The sequence below is a fragment of the Aptenodytes forsteri genome, unplaced genomic scaffold (assembly GCF_000699145.1).
Source record: "Aptenodytes forsteri isolate BGI_AS27 unplaced genomic scaffold, ASM69914v1 Scaffold118, whole genome shotgun sequence".
NCBI lineage: Eukaryota > Metazoa > Chordata > Aves > Sphenisciformes > Spheniscidae > Aptenodytes > Aptenodytes forsteri.
The window spans coordinates 2237838-2259939 of NW_008795859.1; the positions used below are offsets into that span (position 1 = coordinate 2237838).

Sequence of the window (22102 nt, forward strand, 5' to 3'; positions counted from 1 at the left end):
TTGAGTGGTTGTATGTTCTAAGGCTGTAACACCACTGTGGAGTTTTTCATGGTATTATTTGCTGATGTGCATTATTGCTGTCAGTTGCATAAGCAGTTCCTGCAGGAATTGCAGCTTGTTTTAATTTTACTGCAGGGACACAGAGTCCATCTACTGAGAAGATCAGCTCTCTTTAGCTAGTTCTTCTCTCTTCTTTGTTTCTTTGCATTGTTTTATAATAAAAAGGAAGTTGACACTTGAATGCTTGCAGTGTTAAATTACGTTAGGAATAAGTTTGATATGCATTCATTAGCAATATTGACATGCAGAATGTAGAACCCCCCCATGAGAGTCAGAAACGTGACTCTCGTTAATATGCTTTAGCAAGTTAATTTGCATGCAGCCATTTATTTGCAGTAGTCACAAAATGGTGGAGCTTTAGTTCTTTTCTTAAAAACTAGGAAAAGCTAGATAAGAGAAAGTAGGAAGGTGGAAGAATTAATTCTGGGATGATAGAGATGCTGGAGCTAAACTGGCCACACAGCTCTGGCAGCTGACTTCATTACTCTCTGCCGTCTTTAGGAGTGTGCTGTTAACTTGTATTGTTGGCTGCCTTGGTGTCTCAAACACTTGCTAGTGGAGGGTTTTTTGTTTGTTTGTGGGTTGTTCTTTTGTTTTTTCTCCAGTGTTGTCTTCTGCGAAGTAGACATATATGTGACAAGATAAACATAGAGAGTTCTGTGAAAATTGTAACTGGGATATGGATTGTGGTATATTTAATAAAGTAGCATTACTGAAAAATAAAGCTAGTGTATGATCTGAAGTTGACTTCCAGCTCTGAAACATCTGGCAGTATTCAAAGTGTATTAAAGATTTGCAGAAGCATGTTATTCTCACAATTGGTGCCAAAGAAAAGGAAAATACAACTTCTTTTAGTTTCTAAATAAATAAATGTGGATGACATTCTGATCATTGGAGAGAAGATGACTGACTTTGGTCATAGAGAAAATAACCAGAAGACTTTCCAGGACAGTTGTTTGGAAAAGGAAACTTGATTCACCTTAGCTAAAGGGTTTTGGTTGTTTATAAATACGTATTCTGAAATTGATATCTTTCTCTTGAGAATGTTTTCCCTTTGCTGTCAAGTGGTAGTCATGTGATTAGAAAAACAATCCAGTGATTTACAACTTCTTTCTTTCAGGTTAGGTAGGGGTAGAGATCTTGAAGGCAAATCTAAATTGCCGAAATATATTGGATACTCAGAAAATTGGAGTATTGCAAACCACAAAAGCAGTAACAAGCTGTTAGTAATCTTAGTCATCTGAACAGTTTCTGGAAAATCGTTTTCCTGGCTGATAGAGGTAATAGTATACTTGCTTAGAAATATCTCAAATAACAAAATTCTAACTTTGTCTTGTTCATTTCTTTGTAGTTGGAGACAAGGTTCCTGCTGATATAAGAATTACTTCTATCAAATCTACAACTCTAAGGGTAGACCAATCAATTCTCACAGGTATATTTTCTGTGAATTTTGGATAATTATGTGCATAAATGAAAGTGCCTTTTCACCATTTGTTTAGAATAATCCATTAGAAACAAGCCTGTAGCTACTCAAGTGCTATGTTGCATTCAAGTGCAGTAAATTTCTTATCTTGTAACTGAACTCTTAGAGCAGCTGAATGTGTTGCTTCATCATTGGCTTTACATGTTTGCTTTAGTGGGATGAACATTCTTACTGAGACTTGTAATGCTTTTTTGGTGTTCCCCCCCTGCCCCTCAAGACACACACTAGTAACTTGTGGGAAACTAAAATAAAAAAATTAAGAATGTCTATTCTAGTTTATGCAGTTTTCTAGGTTTGAACATCTTGTCACTGCTCAAATATGAAAGTATGGAAATCTTACTAAATGTCTTCCGTAACAGTTATCCATTTTCTCTCACAAGAGAGAATAATTTTTTTAATACTGGCAGCTTTTAAACTGCTGTTACTAAAGACTTAGTATACTAAAGCCTTATTTGCTGAAATTCTGTGCATGCACTTTCATGTGTTTTCTGGTACCAGCTCTCAAGTGCAGGAGCTATATTTAGAGTACTTTTCAGATTTGTTGAAAACAAAACAAAGTAGCAGTACTTCTGAATATAGGAAAGAAGCTAGGAATCAACAAGCATGCTATAACATTTTTCTCTCAGCTGGAACATGAAGATCTGTCTGCCTGTTTTGGTAGCATAAATTAATGTTAACTAGCCCTGAATTTTAAAACAGTAACGTATTATAAGAAACCTATTTTTGATCCTCAAATCTGTCTTGAAACGGGCCCCAAAGTTTCTCAGTACAGATCCTGAATAGCACAGAACTGATCAAGCTTACTTACGTTTAGCATAAGAAAATGCAGGCACTCCATGTTTGTCAAGCTATCAGAACTGAAATAAGTAGAAGAAGAAATCCACCAGAAGTCTATATAAAGGGAATAATTCCTTGCCTTTGTTTAAATAACAGATTTATTTTTTAAAGAAGACCTTTTCTGTTTTCAGCCTCTTTTAAGTTGAAACTTGACTCTCCTAACTAATAAAGTAGGACTGAAGTCTAAGATGCTACTTAACAAAGCTTTTAAAAGTAGGAAGCTGTGGCTCCCTTGAGCTTACAAAAAGTAGTGTGCTCTTAGCTTCAGTCACTGAGTTACCACCTTGTGAAATCTGATGTAGTAATTAACATCTGTTTTTACAGGAAAGAAACTTTTCTATACTGATGCTTGACTCTCCTAACTAATAAAGTAGGACTGAAGTCTAAGATGCTACTTAACAAAGCTTTTAAAAGTAGGAAGCTTTGGCTCCCTTGAGCTTACAAAAAGTAGTGTGCTCTTAGCTTCAGTCACTGAGTTACCACCTTGTGAAATCTGATGTAGTAATTAACATCTGTTTTTACAGGAAAGAAACTTTTCTATACCTGTGTGATAAATATAACAATTTCTATAATGTTTTTTATGCAAGAGTTCTCTGAAGACTTCCAACTAAAGGAGTTAACTAACAGGTGGCTGTATGACAATTTTTTTTAAGGTCTGCCAGTACTGTGATGTATACCATCACAGATGTGTAACTGTGGTAGCATATAATTATTTAAATGAGAACATACCTCTTACAGTGCATAGAGAACAGAAATGCTCATTACTGCATGAGAAGCACACAAAATATCTAATTCATGCAGTAGATCTTGCTACATTAAAAGGAGGAGTGGAGTACCAGCTACTTATTTGACCGCTTTTCATGTTTCTTAAAAGGCATGGTGCATGCTTCATTAAATCTTAACTATATAAAATGTTTACTTAAATACTTTCCTATTTTCATTAAAAGCCAGCCATTCAATTTTTTTTGGTCAGCTGAAATATTTCCTGTTTCACTTAAGCAATTAAATAAAATCATTTGAGTAAAGAAGTTTGACATCCTAAAAAATTTTAGGACTGAGGATTATAACTTTTCGATTCCCTGCGGGACTCAAGATGATACATCTATAGTCTCTTCTTAAGACTATTATCTTTATTTTAGGTGAATCTGTGTCTGTTATTAAGCACACTGACCCTGTGCCTGATCCTCGTGCTGTAAACCAAGACAAAAAGAACATGCTTTTTTCTGTAAGTTTTGTTTTGAAATTTTTAAAACTCTCTTATAAAATAATACTGAAGGTGATAAAAATGTGCAGAACTTCAGGTCTTCACCTAAAAGCTGTATGACTTCTTTGCTGTATTCTCTATACACATCTGTATGTGTGTCTCCATGTACATCGAACTAAATGAATTAAAAATTAGAAGTAACTTCTAATAAAAGCTGTCTTCAGGGAGGATGCTTGTTGAAACCAGTTTATTTAAGGAACCTCATTTTTGTCCTTCACAAGAAAGTCTTGAAGGCTGGAGCACATGTACTTTCAAAGTACATCTGCACTACTTTTCTAAAATAATAGTTCTTAAGACTGATAAGAATGCCCACACAAATTGTGGTATTGTGCGGCTAAAATTGAGAACTAGCTTTCTATATAGGAATGAAACTGTTTATTCAAATTTGTTTAAAGGAAGCATTGAATGCCTTTCAGATAACAAAATAACAATTCTCTTATTGTTGGTAAGCTCCTTGTAGAACATCTAACTGTTCTTTCTCATGTTAAGTATGTTCACACAGGGAGCCCCCCATGGAACACATCTATTACTCATAGTAAATAACATTAAATCTGGTAAAATAACAATCCTCATGGAAAGAAAGGAAGGAAAAACACACTTAAGATTCCAGTTGAAATACATACTGCTTACTCAGCAGCTGAGTTTGACTGTGCTGCTTATAATAGATCAATACTGATCCATTTCGAGCCCGTTCTGTAAGCAGAAATTCTACACTGGAGTATTCTCTTACAGATACTGGGGGAATGTCATTCTCTTCCTCTTCACCTTTTTCCATATCCTAGCTGAAACACAGTCTGGAGTTGTATAAGGTGGTTTTTAAATTGGGGGGAAAAAAACCCACAACAAGAACAAAACCCACCACCAAAACCTGTTTATAGATTGACTACAAGTTTTCTCTTCCCTTTTATTTACATTAGGGTACTAATATTGCTGCTGGTAAAGCTATGGGAGTGGTTATTGCAACAGGAGTAAACACTGAAATTGGCAAAATTCGTGATGAGATGGTGGCTACTGAACAAGAGAGAACCCCCCTGCAACAGAAACTGGATGAGTTTGGAGAGCAGCTGTCTAAAGTCATCTCACTTATCTGCATCGCTGTTTGGATAATAAACATTGGTCACTTCAATGATCCAGTTCACGGTGGCTCCTGGATTCGAGGTGCTATCTATTACTTTAAAATTGCTGTTGCTCTTGCTGTTGCTGCTATTCCTGAGGGTCTGCCTGCTGTCATTACCACCTGTTTGGCTCTTGGAACCCGGAGAATGGCCAAGAAGAACGCTATTGTTAGAAGTCTTCCCTCTGTGGAAACCTTGGGTTGCACCTCAGTTATTTGTTCTGACAAGACTGGTACTCTGACCACGAATCAGATGTCAGTCTGCAGGGTATGTTGTGAACTACCTTCTATTTTTCTTTTTCTCCTTAGCTACTCTGTTGGAATAGTCAGCATTGCTTGAATTCTTTTGATCGCAAGTCTTTTGGTTCTCATATCATCAAAATCTTTATTTTCCTAAGATAAGCTTCCACTTTTAATTCAGTTTTCCACTGTGTAGTGTTTAAGGCTTTATCTCTTCCCTTATTTAGTCATGGTCAAAAATAGCTGTACCCGCACTTGATGAAAGAGGAAGTTGTTTGCAAGCAGCTTTCCATTGACTAGTCTGTAAGCCATTCAGTCTACTGGTAATTGTATGATTTATCCCCTGTTTCAGAAAGGTAGGATAGCTACACTGTAGAAGCAGGATGTGTGTAAGTGTAAAACACTTATGTCTTTAATTTAGCAAGATGGCAATGGTAGAGAAACTTAGTGAGGAAAAAGGTGGAAGATTTACTACAGTAACTTGGATAGTCTAAGGTACTTTCACTACCGAGTGGTTCTGCCTTTACCTGGTTATCTTATCTTCAGTAGCTCCTATTGGTGTGATGTAGGTCAGTGTAGTGTTTTCAGCGTGCAATATTGTATGACTAATCTGGCAATTTGGAGGTGCAGTTGACCCTGTCACCAGCACCGCCAGGGTCATCTTCAATGTATGGCATACTCTTAGGTAAGCCTAAGTTACGTGCCCCTCCTCCCTTCCCCCCAATATTCTTTGCAGTGTTGATTAATTTGGGACTGTCATAGTTAGTCACCTAATGTAATGCATGTTCAGTTGCCAGTTCTCTGTGCTTCCCATATACTTGATATTCTGGTATGGAATTTTATGAAGAAAACGTTAAAGTCTTCTGTTTAATAATTGTAGACGTTCAGTGGCATAGCAACTCTATGACATCAAATGTAGAGTCATTACATTGGGTTAGAATTCCAAATGTGTAGATGTTGAGCACTACACACCAGTATTTTTTGGCAAAAGTTTGTAAGCCTTAAGCACTTTATTCTCATGTGACTGATGGCTTTTTCTTTTTAATTGGTGGTTGACTTGTTCAACTTAAGTATTGTAGTATTTATACCTCAGAGACACAAAGCAGCTGCTCATCAGTATTCCAGAGGAGGTTACTTGCAGTAGAGTTGCATAACTGCCCTAGTCTTTGCAGGGATTTTTTTCATCATGCAGATGCCAAAAGCAGAAGGCTTCCTGGTTAACTGATCGTTTAAGTTGTGTTTATTTAAAAGCTCGGAATGCTCTACTCCTTACATTTAGAGGGCTAAATGTTCTAGAACTTGTGCAGTACAACTTACTTGGTTCTTATTAACCTCTGACAGCCGCAGAATAATCTTAATTGCAAGATTTTGCAAAACAGCAAAATCCTAATACCTGTAAACAATACGCTTATTCTTGGTTTCACTCTAAGCAGAGAGCTTGCTTAGCTTTTTAAGAAGTCTGATTTACAACAGTAATTCCATTTGTAGTTTTAGTTTCATGTTAAGTAGTAACTCCTGAGTGTCCAAAGGAACCCTATACTAAAATGTTTCAGTCAGAAATAATACTGCTTTAGGAGGAGACTAGAGGGATTGTTTTTATGTCCTCCTGTGGTATCTCCCTCTGAGAGTGCACTTACTCTGCTTTGTGGGCTTTTAATTTTATCAGCTTGTCTAGCTTTTTTATTTTTAAAATCACTTTGCAGATTATAGGGTCTCCAGACATTGATGCAGATCAATTGTGGAACACCTAATTATTAGGCTGTATTTTGTGAAGATGCTTGCCTAAAACATAAGGCAGCACAATGAGGGGAAATTAAGACATAGCTAAAATGTCGTATGGCAAAATGGCTTATACTAACCAATGGGTAAGAAGTTCCATTAAGATACACTATCAATGAGTGAGAAATTATTTTCGTCTTTACTACCGCTCCAGTAAGTCGTGGTAAGAGTATTACAGCTTCAGGCACTATGTTTTTTATCTCCATCTTCCCAGATTTGGTTCTGCCTGCAGCTCTCCTAGAAAGGAAACAGAAACAAAGGCAAGACTGAGATGCAGGTGTCTTATGGGGTACAACTTCATCCTTCAAATTGGTGTCTTTATTTGAAAATAACATTTCAGCCTGTGCTAGAAGGGCACTTGAGCTGTCTGAATGTTTTTAAGCTACCAGTGTACTGGATGGCAAAGTGACTTATAACTGGAAAACAGGACAGGAAACACTTTCACTTAGTGGCTGGTATTAAGGGAAACTGGCCATAGTTTGGCTCTTGCCTAAAACCTCACCTCTTAGATCTAGAAGCTTCTCCTATTTGTAGATGCTTTTATTGTTACTTTGGGAAGAATTGTCAGTTTCTAAGCTGCCCTATGCTGCTTTTGATTGGAACTGCTGGTTCAAATACGTACATGAGAATTAATTTACAAGTCTGAAGCCTAGGAAGAGCTTGGGTATAGTCAGGATTGTCAAGTGGATGTGTGAGTAGTCTTCACAGCTGAAGTTAAGTGTACATAGTTTATGTGGTTTTTTTCAACTCTTTCATGTACTTATGCCACAATTCAATTTTCAAATGAGATCTGTTAAGCGGAAGTGCAGTTTTCTGTACTTCATGCTTCAGTATAGGGAGCTGTTCAAACATACATGGGATCGAAGTTCAGAGTATTGTATCTGGTTTTGTCTAGTTTGTTTTTTCAACCTGAACTTGCCTCTTGTACCTGCTTGCTTAAGGCCTGTTTAAATCTCTTGCATTCATTATTGTTCAAAGGTAGTAACACTTCTAACTCTAATTTCAGATGTTTGTCCTGGACAGAGTAGAAGGAGATAGCTGTTCTCTGAATGAATTTACTGTAACTGGTTCAACATATGCTCCCATGGGAGAAGTGTAAGTGTTCTGTTGAAGTTAAATATTTGTCTGCTTATGCATTGACTATTACTTTAGGCTTGAAAAGTGATGCATGTAATATTCAGTAGTGATTGTTAATAAATGAAAGCTCAACCAGTGAGAATGCAAACTGAAGGACTAGGGGGGAAAGTAATTAACAGTAGAAGGAAGTTAAATTCTAGAAAAGTAAACCTCTATGAAACTTACTTAATACAGTCTCCAATATTGCAGTGTTCCTTTGATAATCTAAAACTTTGATAATCTAAAAATAAATTAGGGGGTAGGTTGAGAGGATTTATTTTACTGAAAACTTACTGGGCTAAGATTAGCTATCCCAGTGCTTCAAAATGAGGTTTACTTTTTTATTTTAAAAAAAATGCGTAAGTCTGAAAAGGTGAGCCTCTGTTAATCTGTGAACTCAATGTTTCCAATTCCCCTGCCTCAGAGAAGGTAGATTTTTTTCCTAAAGCATCTTATGAATGTGTTGGAGTTAATTCTTAAATTTACTGTAAATTCCTGTCCCCTACCCTCAGTAGTTTGTTGGACTCGGTGCATCTGTACTTGAATAGATGTGTGTGTTTGTCTCAGCCTTTGGTATTTGAGCTGGTGTTAAACCCACTCCCTTAGGAAAGGAATGATATGTTTGGTTTACTTTATCAGTTGCAAGTCTCTATGAGTGGGATAGATAGCTCATCCTGACAACTTTAGGAATTTTTAGGGTTCTCCTTCCAGAAGGAGAGCTGCTTCTTACTGGATTATTACAGCTCCTTTTACTTAGCCAGTCTTTCATGTGTTTTTAATTTTATCACTTCAGTTTTACTTGCAGAATAGAATTCTACTATGTATGAAGTAGAATTGAGATTCAGTTATTGTAAACATCTCAACCTTGTGGAGTTTCACATGCATGCCTCTGACTCCATGCAATCTTCACCGATCTCTGTTTAATTTTCATAGCAGTTAAGACCATAGTGTTCTCAGCAGCCGGAAATCTTAATTCCCCAATTCTCTTTTGTTTCAAAGCTATTTGCTGTCAAAAGCTTATGCTTTCATTTTGGGAGACGGCATTTACTTAGGCAAGGTGACATTCTAGATCTTGTAAAGCATCCAGCTATTACACTTTAGCTGGTCTCACAAGAGCTCTAGATAAAGAAAATAATAAAATAGTGTGGTGACAGATGTCAAGTATAATAAGAGAGTCAACAGTGTTTGTTAGTGTTCTATTTTTACTTGCTGAAATTGGGGAAATGTGAATAAGCCTGTTAATCGCACTGCATTCACGTACATAAAGAACATTTATGTGAAAGGGAGATTACCACAGAAAGGCTGTTACTGGAGCATAAGGAAACAAATAGCTAAATTCTCAAACCTTTAGGGCTGATTTATTTCTGCTTTTATGGATGGCATTTTTTAAAAGTGGTGACTTTAAAGGTGACTGACTTCACCTTGGATTGCAGACTGTCAGTGAAAATAAAGTTTGGAGACCGTAAGAGGCAGTCTAGACCATTGCACTGCCCCAAAGCAGGACGTGCTCTAGATATGAACCATTCCTGACAGATGTTTCTTCGTTGTATTTAACTTCAGTTACTGTTGTCTTCCACAGCTGTATAGGCAGCCTACTCTTTCATAACCATTAAGTGTTTTTGCAATAAATTGATAATTTTTCACTTACTCTTAAAGTATTTGATACATAACTTCCCCTAAGATGCATTCAGAATAAAAAATTACAAATATTTCTTACTGAAAAACTAAAGCTTTGTACTGACTGATTTCCCAGGGATGTTAGGAGATTGTCAGACTGTTTGGAGTAGTTTTGTCAGGTCTCAGCACACAAAATGTGCATGCTTACTTGCAAACTGAGAGCATAAAACTAACAATAATTAAGAACTGTGGCAAAAGCTAGCAGATTGCATTTGACCTTCAAATGAGTTCATCTTTAGCTAATGGAAAAGCCTGATGTTTTAAGGGAGGGAAAAAAAAAACCTACTTTATCCAGAACTGACCCCTGCAACTTAGACTCCATGTGTACTTGCCAAGGAAGACACAGACAAGGGAAAAAAACCTGGTAGAATAAGTTACGGATATTCAAGTATGCTAGTTTTCTTCAAGTTCAGAACAGGTGAAAACAGGAAGTATTAGCTGTGATAGACGAGGTGACAAACTGAGAGCTGCTGGGAACTTTAAAGAATTGAGAGTTTAAAGCCACTGCTTATGGCTGTAGAATTATATGCAAAATAGAACTTTTAAAAACATACTTGTTTGTTTAAGATGCGGTTTTTTCACATGCTGTTATACAACATTGGGATTTGCTTGCAGTCCTACAAGAGACTGAACAAAAGCTTATATAATCAGACATGTCATACATAGTCTATGTTACGAATTCTTACGGAGTAGTGATCCATGTCTTTCTACCACCAGACCTTTTTTTCCTCCTTGAGAGCTTTAATGAAAGATGTTATATATGAGTTATGTCTTGCTAATTTTGGTAGGGGGGAAAATAACAGTATTGAACACTGTCTTGGTTCTTTTCTGCTTACTATAGAAGTATACTAATGTTCCAGAAAATGAATTCATTTACTATCTATTTCCAGATGTGATCCATGTCTTTCTACCACCAGATCTTTTTTTCCTCCTTGAGAGCTTTAATGAAAGATGTTATATATGAGTTATGTCTTGCTAATTTTGGTAGGGGGGAAAATAACAGTATTGAACACTGTCTTGGTTCTTTTCTGCTTACTATAGAAGTATACTAATGTTCCAGAAAATGAATTCATTTACTATCTATTTCCAGATGTGAAAGCAAAGAAGTTGCTTCTTGTGATGTCTAAATGGTGCCTTACTTTAGGAAAATGTACCTTCCCTCTTTCTAAAAACTTCAGATATTCATCATTAAGTGTATATGACTACTAGAAAAGAGTATTTCTTTTCTAGTGGAATTTGTGTTGTGAAATAACTTAGCTTTTCATTGGTTTAGGAGATTCACATATAGTACAGATTAATTTTTAAGAAAATAGAGGCCAAATCTGCTTTTATGCCTGCCCAGGGCATGCATTTCATGCATGGCAATAAATGTGCAGAATATGCAGTAAGGCTAAGGAAGCTACGCTCCTAAGGTATCCAATAATATCCCTCTCCTACTTGGAATTCCCCTCCAAGTCCTGTGCGTACTCTAATACTGCTTTCATATGCCTGTTCACTGAGCTCTTTACTTCTCTTCTATGTTGCTGTACGACTGATGCTGGAGGAAATAAGGGTTTGTAATTCAGGTAGTGATTTCATTGATAATCACATCATTCTGTTCATTACTCTTTGATCTGAACTTCAGAACTCACCTTTATCAAACCTGCTCTTCTCAACAATTTCTGGTTCTGTAGTTCCAAGTCTGTAACTAATAAGCATTGTACTAAATGGAAATACAGTAAAGGGATTGAAGAAGGGAAAAAGGTGAGATGCTAATACTAAATAACTAACTTAAATCTCCCCCTTTTCTTCCTTTGGAAAGGCATAAAGATGACAAACTTATTAAATGTAGCCAGTATGATGGTCTTGTGGAACTTGCAACGATCTGTGCGCTCTGTAATGATTCCTCTTTGGATTACAATGAAGTAAGTACATATCCTAGAACAGAGGAGAGTGTGAGAAAGATGAGAACAAACATTTATCCTCAATCTGTGTAATATCTTTCAGTTGCAAATCCCCTGCTAGTCAAGGGGGAGAGTATTTAGGTCCTCTTAAGTATTAATTCTGGGAATGACTTGTTTGTTGAATGTGGAGGAAACTAAAGCCAGGCAGCAAGTGTAATCTGGAAGTTGGAGATCTCTTGGTGTGTAGAATGCACTGCTACTTTCTTGCTTTGCCTCGCCTCCTTAAGGTTGCTACATCTCGTAATGACTTAAATGCTTGATGATCAAGTGCTGACATCCTTGTCTGCTGGTCTTGAGAGTAAAGGCTTGAAATTTCCTACAAATCATACTCTTCAAAGTTGCTTTTTAAAAATAGTTTTGCTTGTTTCATAAGCCATAGTAAAAGCCATAGTAAGTCTTGTTAAGCTTTTTTCCATTGTGAAACTTGAACTTTTGTCTCTGGTAGGCTCCAGCTGAGGTTTAAAGTAAACTCCTGTGTTTTTGTTTGCTTTGTGTTAACTAAAGGCTAAGGGAGTATATGAAAAAGTTGGTGAAGCCACAGAAACAGCGCTTACCTGTCTGGTTGAAAAGATGAATGTATTTGATACAGACTTGAAAGGACTTTCTAGAATTGAACGTGCAAATGCTTGCAACTCGGTCAGTACTCTTTTATCTGGAATTCATTGGGGAGTGAGTTTTGTAGTATGTATTATCTAAATGCATTTTTATGCTTTTTTTTAATAAGGTGATAAAACAACTCATGAAGAAAGAATTCACTCTGGAATTCTCAAGAGACAGAAAGTCTATGTCTGTCTATTGTACACCAAACAAACCAAGCCGCACATCCATGAGTAAGATGTTTGTTAAGGTCAGTTCCTCACTTAAGAAAGTGTAGTTATGGAATGGCTGCAAACGTAGCACAGTGCTTTAAAAATTACGGCACAACTAACTGCAGCTTGAAGATGAAGGAAGGACTTTGAAGGGCAAATGTTGAAATGGAAAGGGATTCATTAAGCTAAATTACTCCTTTTTTTTTTAATTGCCTCTGCAGGGTGCTCCTGAAGGTGTAATTGACAGATGTACACATGTCCGTGCTGGAAATGCTAAAATACCATTAACCTCAGGAATTAAGCAGAAAATAATGTCTGTCATTAGAGAATGGGGAACTGGTAGAGACACATTGCGTTGCTTGGCTCTGGCGACCCATGACAGTCCACCCAGAAAAGAGGAAATGAATCTTGAGGACTCCTCAAATTTCATTAACTATGAGGTAAGTTTAGTAAAATACCCTTTTAACACTTCTCCCTCTCCCAAACTGGAGAATGGTGGCTCCTTACGTTTGATTCTTCCTTGAGGAAGTTACGTCTGAGAATTTTCTCTTTCTGGGTATTTTTGATGTCAGACACAATAGTTAGCCAATGTGTGGAGGGAATGCTCAGTTTACGAAGAGACTGTGTCTCTTTGAAGAAACTTAAGGGATAAAACTTCGAGTATTCAGAGGTTTATGATACCTGTCACTCCTACTTCATTCCCCCAGTTTATTTTGGGTTTAAAAGAAAAACACTTCGTCAGTGTTCTTGGTGGCTGGTATACATGCTGCTGCTTGGATAAAAGTGGAAGAAAAAATCAGTTAAACAGCCACCTGCAAATTGTATTTTTATGTATATACATAAGGTCCTCAGGATCATAACACCTTAAACTGTTTTCAGAGACTGACTCTGAAAATATTCCAAAAATTGCTTTGTGGTTTCAGCGTTAATGGTTTTCAGTTTGACATTGCTCAACTGCAAGACCTCTTTGGGGATTTTGTGATGAAACATACCTGTCATTTTGTGCTTTGAGGGTTAAGTTCACTTCCCTTCCTCCATACTGTCAGCTGCAAAAGCTCTGTCCATGATGATCATCTTAGCTACTCTGCAATTTTCCAATGAAATCGGTATCTAGGATTTGGGGGGGGGGGGGGGGGGGGGGGATGAAAAGGGGCGGGGAGATGACAATAGTTGTATGAGAGTGCTTGGCTTGTGCACTGTGCTCCTGGCACTGATTAAGAAAAAGAAAGACTTGACTGCTTGCAGGTTGAATTTGCAAGGCTGACAACTAGAGTACCTTTTAACTAATAAAATTAGTGCATTTGAAGCAAGATATGTTTGGAAAGGTAGGATCCCATTTCGGAGTGTGGTCATGCTCTGGGAATTAACTGTCCTCCCACATGCTCATCACGTAGATGGTACCATGTAGCATTGTGATTCCAAAAGCATTAAATTCTTATTTACCTTCTCTTACTTGTTAATGTGCATATAGATTTGTGACTTTTCAGTTCTTCTCCAGCTGTCTGAATTCAGTGTCAGAGCTAAAGTGCTGTGAAGACTTCATATGGTGAAACAGATAACCCCTCTGAAGTAACCCTTTCAGGAAAAAAATACTGACATAAGAGCAAGTATATCATGCATAATACACTGGTTTTGACCAAATGGCAGGGTGACATAGGCCTCAATGTCTTAATTGCTCAATGTAGAACCACAGAATATTGTGGACAAGTAGTAAAAACAAATGTCACTATGCTGAGAGATATTTAGCATGCAAGCAAAATGATTGTTTTGCTAATGTCAGATGAGAAGTCTACAGGATCTTGCACTAAAACTTGGTGCTGGCTTGTTTCAGACCAACTTGACCTTTGTCGGCTGTGTGGGTATGCTGGATCCCCCAAGAATTGAAGTAGCTTCATCTATAAAGTTGTGCAAACAAGCTGGTATTAGAGTTATTATGATTACTGGTGATAATAAAGGCACAGCAGTAGCTATTTGCCGTCGCATCGGTATCTTTGTGGAAGATGAAGATGTTTCTACAAAAGCCTTTACTGGTCGTGAATTTGATGAACTCTCGCTCGCTGCCCAAAGAGATGCTTGCCACCATGCCCGATGCTTTGCTCGTGTAGAGCCTTCCCACAAATCTAAAATTGTTGAGTTTCTTCAGTCTTTTGATGAGATTACAGCTATGGTGAGTAATTGAACTTTTACTTGGTTTGAAAGGCAGACACTGTGTTTAAACCCAAATTATGCCTTGTCAGACTAATGCCTCATTCTGGAAAACATTTCTTCCATGTTTTCCTGAACTCAAAGCCTCAGAATAGTTCTGCGCTTAAGTGATTTTTTTAAAGATCCCAAACCACACCCAGTGCAAAATTCCTTTCTAGTCCTATATGTAAGTGCCCACCTATTTCTTTTTTTTTTTTTTTAACTTCAAATTCTTGTTTTAGACTGGTGATGGTGTCAATGATGCCCCTGCATTGAAGAAAGCAGAAATTGGAATTGCTATGGGTTCTGGTACTGCAGTGGCTAAAACTGCTTCTGAAATGGTTTTAGCAGATGATAATTTCTCAACTATTGTAGCTGCTGTGGAAGAAGGACGTGCAATTTATAACAACATGAAACAGTTCATCCGTTACTTGATCTCCTCCAATGTTGGAGAAGTTGTTTGGTAGGTTTAAAATGTTGTGGGGTGTTTTTTCTTTGAACTAGAGTAGTGGTGGAGTCTTTAGTTATGTATTTACTTCCAGTAGTTCTCACTAAAACCAGAGAAACAGGTTCTCCAGGTAATTGATCATTGTGCTTGTGCGGAAGTCTGCATACTTCTAGCTTAGGTCTTCACTGGAGAATTTTAGCGTACCACAAAAGACTTGCATTGCATATAATATTCTAGCTCAGTAGGTGGCTAAATGCTTTACAATTATTTCTATGATTGGAATAATTCTCTAGAATAGGAAAATAAAAACCTTAATCAAATATTACAAGATCTGGTATTTCAGATAACTTAGCCACAGATAACTTAGATGTTTATTTAACCTCAAGTTACAGAAGAATGCGTTGTCTGTGTCTTTAGAAGGAATGGTGACCCAATGCCACAGAATGCATTTCTGGTAACAGAATGTAAATATTAATCTCCTAACAGTTGCTTATTATCAAAGCATACTTTCTCCTAGAGTGGAATATAACACAGCAATTGTCTTGCCTAGTTTCTTGTAAACTTTAAAGCTGTCTTCATATGGCTCTTGCTGCAGCCTCTGTTTCTGTTCTATTTATTCACACAGGCTTGGAGCCATGAAAGCTACATGCTCATTGAATTTTTGCAGGGACTAGCGGTAATCTAGCTAAATGAAGCTTAGTCATTTGAGCTAAAATGCTATTATGTCTGCTGAAGTTTTAGTGTCTTTTAGAAAGTGGCTTGCAAGCCCTTATGCACGTATGTATATATTTACCTAAACAGACAAGTGGAGTGGGGGAAAAACAAGGCTAAAGCAGAAACTCTTCAATTCCTGAAATTAGCAGAAGAAGATAATGCTTCAAAACTTATATGCCAGTGGTTAGAAGTGTTTGCTATTGGAGAATGTTTTTAGTTTTCCGAATGTGAATATTTGGCTTGTGATAGAACAGAAGTGATGCTACAGGCTTAGGCTTAAGTGTTAAAAGGACTTATTTACATGCACAAGAATAAGCTTATAACTGGTGGGTTTTTTTATAGTATCTTCTTGACTGCTGCCCTGGGTTTTCCTGAAGCTCTAATTCCTGTCCAACTGTTATGGGTAAACCTTGTGACGGATGGTCTCCCTGCTACTGCTCTGGGCTTTAATCCTCCTGATCTTGATATCATGAATAAGCCACCACGCAACCCTAAAGAGCCACTGATCAGTGGATGGCTCTTCTTCCGTTACCTAGCTATTGGATGTAAGTAGTAATAGCTTTTTTATTTTTTTTAAGTAAACTTAGGCAGGTAAATTTTTTTTTTTAGATCCACTCGAAAGCAGTTTGTCTAATCTTCTTGTGTGCTGCAATCTTGAAAGCTAGCAATAGATGTTCTGTCGAACAGGTATTCCTCCTTTATTTTGTTTTGAGATTCATGCTTTGTTTTGCACATTTGCAGGCAGTGCCATGATCAGAACAGTGAAGTTGTGAGGATTTTTTTTTCCATTGGTAGCAACTAAGGCACCAAAAGCCCTAGCTGAATAACATCAGTATGACATTCACCACTTCATCAGAATCTTTTGATTTTGACAATTAGGAAAGCATTAGAAATTTTATATACGGCCATACTGGATTACACCTTCGAAATTGCCTGATAGTGGATGGTGTTACAGTCCTCAAAAAGAGAAGCCCTTCAGGAATAGATGAACTTAGGGCCGAGTCTGATCTCTGTTCTCAAGCAGCCACCTACTTGCCTTCTCCCATTTGACTCATTCCTGGCTGAAATACTTTTAGCTCAAAGCATTGAGATGGCAGATTTTAGCTTGTCCATGCAATAACTGTCAGCTTTAGGAAGATGAGCATGTTGTGGGATTGGGATTGAAGAACCAAGACCAGTGATTAGTGAATATGCACCTGCGTTAGCTGTTGAGGTCGTACGTAGAACTACTTCTAAATCTGAAAATGACAACTGTCATGTATCTAACTTACATTTTTGTGCTTAAGTAGAAGAACACAACAGGTTTGCTGGTATGGCTATAATCGGGGAAAACAAGAGTATCAATTTGTGAAATCATATCAACTTGTGAAATGAATGGATGTAGATTTAAACCTTATATGTAGCTATAGTACTGTAAAGCTAGAATAAGTATCTGTGGATACTTAATGCACACTGTCTTCACGCCAGAAGTTGTGACCTTAATTTTCCTAACTGACTTCATAGATCTTAAAGTAAGTAAACCTCAGTATTAGTTAATCTAAGTACAGACACATTGCGGTCTGAGAAGAAAAAAGAAAAATTGCAGGTTGATTACTCCAAGTGATATCCTTGTTTGCCATAAGTTCTAGCTGTCAGCTTCCATAAGCAGATATTAGTACAGTATTTAATGGTTATTGAAGTTACAGCTGGTGGAGCAGATTTTTTGCACAGGAGATAGATGAATTACAATCTATTTTTTACAGTACTGGAGGTCTTGAGGTAGAAGTTCAAGTGTAGCAAGTGATATCTTCTCTTACATACAGTTCACAACACTGAAAAAAGCACTTTGTTTTCTTAAAGGTTATGTTGGTGCTGCCACAGTGGGTGCTGCTGCTTGGTGGTTTATTGCTGCTGATGGTGGTCCAAGAGTTACCTTTTATCAGCTGGTATTTGCTCAGTTTAATATTTTTGGGGGGAGAGGGGAGGTACATGCTTCTTTCATACTTGTTACTTGAAATGACTGTAGAAAAACAGTAGGTTACAGAAGTTTATACAATGACATGTTTTCAGACTTGTAACTGTAAAACTTGATCATGATTAATTAGTCTTAATACTGTAGCTCAAAGGTGGGATACCTGAGCTTCTAAACAATTTGAAGGACTAATTGTTGTCTTGTAAGTAAAAGACTAATGGGGATTTTCCTAAGGCTGGCAAAAGTTTAAAACCAGTGCTTATAGGAGTCATATTAGAAAGTTTTGTTTTCATAATACTCACTGCTTATTTTGTAATTGCCTATTTTACATTTTAAAAGTTAACAAGCTGTGGAAGCGAGTTCACATTGTTCTGTTCTAGAGCCATTTTCTTCAGTGCAAAGAGGACAATCCAGACTTCTTTGGTGTCGACTGTGTGGTCTTCGAGTCTCCATATCCAATGACAATGGCCCTTTCTGTACTTGTCACCATAGAGATGTGCAATGCTCTCAACAGGTTCGTATGTCCAAAAAGGAAAGCAAAGTTTCTGCATAGCTTACCCAAAATCCTACCTCTTGTGCAATTTGATTCTTAGTGTATGGACAGCTCAGCTAATGAAGAATGAGTCATACTTCCTTTCTGAATCCTGGTAGTGCAAACAAAATTACTCTCTTAGATAACATTTGAGATCTCTTATGATAAGGTATATTTTTAAGTCTGCCAATTCACTCTGATATTTTACTAAGCATGAGCAACTGAAATGTTTTCCATTATTTCTAATCTAAGCCTAACCAATCAGATTCTCTCCTATGTTGGTATAAAGTGATACCAAGGAGAACTAAAATAAGAATGCTGAAGATAGGGAAAATAGTTTTTCCTGCCCTAAGGGAGTGTGGGTTTAGCCAATTAATGTTAGATTATAAATGGAAACCACTAAATAGCACAATGTCAAGGGTATTTTTCTTCAAATAGCTTAGAGGTCAGTTAATTTAAAAACAAATAAACTTTAGATACAAGTGTACTGCGGTAGTCCTACATAGTAAGATACTGCTCTACATCTGATGTTCTGGATCTCAGCCTCTTCTGCAGCATAGCCTAAATGCAGATTGAATCTGAAGAGCAGAATTAAAGAACAAGCATTAAGAAGGTGCAAGTACTTGACCCTCTGTATATCCAGTCGTTAAGTGAACTTCAGAAGAAGTGGGTGCACTAAGTCCCCGGGCATACAGTAGACTGGGGAGGATTCTGTCTTATGCTGTCATGCCCATCTTTCCCTTACCCCTCCCTTACCCCCCTATGTCAGGGTCGTAGCAAAAAAGGTAGACTAGATCAGGAATGAGCAGAACGTACAAAAGCTTTTGAAACTGAATGTGTGGCTGAACTGTGACTGCTTTGCTAAGCGGAATTCCAAGGTAGTTTAAAGTTGCAACACACGTGACCCGTATCTTGGTGCCTTCCTTTCCTCCATGACTGGGATAGTTGTGACTTGCCATGCTGCTTTTCTTTCTAGCTAGCTTTCTGATTTATTGAATTTCCTATTGGTATCTTATGTACACATATGTATCATGTTTCTATTACAGTCTATCAGAAAATCAATCCTTGATGAGGATGCCCCCGTGGGAAAATATCTGGCTGGTGGGCGCTATTTGCTTGTCCATGTCACTCCACTTCCTTATCCTTTATGTGGAACCACTGCCAGTAAGTGCCTGTATCTTACACCCATCCCTGAACTTGAAGATAGAGCAAAAACTTGTCTGGAGCTTAAGGCAAGGGATGGAGGGGGAGAAAAGATGTAATGCTTGGCTTTTCTTTCAGATTATCTTCCAGATCACACCTTTGAATGTGACGCAATGGCTGATGGTACTGAAAATCTCACTACCTGTCATTCTGCTCGATGAAACACTTAAATATGTGGCCCGTAACTACCTGGAACCTGGTAAAGATAGTGTGCGGCCTGCCACCAAACCATGTTCTTTGTCAGCATGCACCGAAGGAGTTTCCTGGCCATTTGTGTTCATTACTGTGCCCTTGGTTATCTGGCTTTACAGCACAGACACTAACTTTAGTGATATGTTCTGGTCTTGACTGACATGGTGACAAGTTTTACATTCAAAGAAAAAGTTTAACTTAATTTTTTTATTGTTTAGAGCAACTGTCTATTTCTGCTGAATTTTCACATGAACATATTTGCCGGTGATGGAGGTTTCATAATCTAGGTTTTGGTTTTTTGCTTTTTCTGACTTCAGTGGGGGCAATATATTCCTCTTTTATACACAGTTAAAGTGTCCATTGACATGTACAGAGAACTAACACTATTTTATGCAAATATTTTTTTGTAGATGAAAAGCATGTACAGTGTTCTGTTCAATAGTCTATTCATCATGTAAAAAAAGCAAATTTTTTTTGAGCCAGCGGACACTATCAAACTAAATTGGCAGCAGATTTTAGGGAATGAATGTGTGTCGTCTAAAACTAAAAAAGCATGTAACTGTTTGTCTTCTGCATGATCATCCAATCTTAATTTGTCATAAAGTCAGGTTTTATTCATAAGCAGAACTTTCTGCACTGAGTAGAGAGTACTGCTACCTCAGTCAGGATTTCTTCTTGATTTCCCCTCTTCCTGTTCCCTCCCTCTTGGTTCTTGACTGTCCTTGTTTACACCAGTTTCTGTATGAGGTATGCCTAATCTTGCTTGTGCAGAAAATACCATTCCAGGTGCAGCCTGCTGGGGTTCTTCCATACTCTCAACACACATAGGGTTGTTTTTTAAGATTATTTATTTAAGTGTCTATTGTATTTTATTGTAACAGACCTTATTTTGCCAGTGTTGCCCATTATGCAGGGATAGGGAGGGCTACTTCTGTCTACTTAAATCTAAAACAAGCCTTTTTAACAAACACAATCTGTTTTAATTCAAAAGAGGGTTTAAGTTGGGTTTTAATACCTTATTTACATGTGTCAGATCCTTTCTTCTCCCCTCCCCCCCCAAATCAAAACTTGTAATGAGTCCTGGAAAAATAACTTGCACTGCATAGCTAGAAATTGGATTTACTACACTTAGGGCACTAATGATCAGTTGTATACATGGAGTTACTCTGCTGGCCTGTTGTTAGCCTGACTTGAAGTAACAAGCTCGTGTGTGTGTTTTGTAAAATCTGTAAATAGCACATGACCAAATTGAACATATTGTATAGAACTATTTTTATTTTGATGTGGCACTAACCACCTTCATTATTACGGTAAATGTTAAAGCATGTTTTCAGATTCAGTCCTGTATCAACAATGTGTAAGTCATTAACAGTCCTAACTGTGGTGTTTTTCTCCAATGCCTTCCAACTTTCATCGACTAAAGTGAGTATTTCTCTTCCATTTCACCATGCCAGTGGTGACTTGCTGTAAAATAGCATATGCTGTATACATGTTGAAGAATAAATAGTAATTTCCTTCATTCCCATGCTGTGTTTTGTCAAACTCTGCTGTGCTACATTATTATCACCACTTTAGACTCTTTGTTTTGTGGTCTGAAGCTCAAATTACTGATTCCAAGGGCAAAGCACTTGCTTTTGGTTTAGTGTATTTTAGGTCTTGTTTTATAGCACCCAGGAGCCTTAGTGCCCCAAGATCTTACAGCTTTTGGTCTTAAGTTTGAGATAAAATTGGACAAATCTGTAACTTAAGACAGTGACAGCTGTTCGCATGAATGTTCAGTGTCCAAAACACTCTGGTACTTGTGGTCAGGCGCTGGTTTACTCCAAAGCTTTTTCTTGCTCTGAAATAGGGGATGCCCCTCTGGGCTGACCACCCTTCCCTCGTCTCTGGTATCTGCAGGGCTCAAAGTGCAGGCACTCCTCTTTGCAAAAACAGCTTATTGTTCCCAGTAAGTGGAAACACTTTTTACAGTGGTCATATGAAAAGACAAAAGAACAGTCTCAGCTTAACAGGATAGTCTGAAAATTGTACTGGGGTCACTGTGTCTTTGTAGACAGTGTTATCTTCTGCTGGCTCAGTCTGCTTTAATAACCAAATTCAAACAGCTTTCTGATTCCTTATAGAGGAGGATGATAGTTAAAAGCTAAGTTCTGTTAGTGTCAGCTGGAATCCAGTGAGCACAGATAATTCTCTAGGTTTCAAGCTCTCAAATATAGATGCTACCTTCAAAATACACACGCCCTATCTGAAATGCCACTGCATTGTGAATACTCACTGTTTATATAGACTTGTGTAAGTTGATGCTGAAGTGACTCAGAGGAGCTGGACCTGATGATGTAGTGGGTGTGCTGCTGAACTGTAAGCATTTAAATCCCATTGAATCTCCTTTTTAGTGTCTGCCAAACTAAGGTTTTGCATACCACAAAACCAGCGGCCAGCACCGGCCATTTGCTGTATCAATAAATGAGTAATATGAGACTTGTCCCTGTTTCTTGAAACAGAAAAATAATAGGTCATGTGATTTAGGATTCCTTGAGATCAAAATATGTGCAAGTG

At 37.6% G+C, this 22102-nt stretch overlaps 1 protein-coding gene across 2 annotated transcripts in view; it reads left to right on the plus strand.

Moving 5' to 3' along the window:
- Positions 1-22102, plus strand: part of ATP2A2 (ATPase sarcoplasmic/endoplasmic reticulum Ca2+ transporting 2) — a 50093-nt gene that overhangs the window by 23812 nt on the left and 4179 nt on the right. Inside the window, exons 6-20 of one of the 2 annotated variants that reach the window (XM_009283904.1) lie at positions 1412-1492; positions 3520-3605; positions 4562-5026; positions 7784-7872; positions 11372-11474; positions 12018-12149; positions 12238-12360; positions 12544-12762; positions 14154-14489; positions 14749-14969; positions 16011-16213; positions 17508-17593; positions 18000-18133; positions 19198-19315; positions 19433-19553. In XM_009283904.1, the coding sequence (XP_009282179.1) occupies positions 1412-1492; positions 3520-3605; positions 4562-5026; positions 7784-7872; positions 11372-11474; positions 12018-12149; positions 12238-12360; positions 12544-12762; positions 14154-14489; positions 14749-14969; positions 16011-16213; positions 17508-17593; positions 18000-18133; positions 19198-19315; positions 19433-19553 (2517 nt within the window). Of the gene's footprint in view, positions 1-1411; positions 1493-3519; positions 3606-4561; positions 5027-7783; positions 7873-11371; positions 11475-12017; positions 12150-12237; positions 12361-12543; positions 12763-14153; positions 14490-14748; positions 14970-16010; positions 16214-17507; positions 17594-17999; positions 18134-19197; positions 19316-19432; positions 21066-22102 lie in introns of those variants that run through there. The other variant, XM_009283903.1, reaches the window with a different exon arrangement.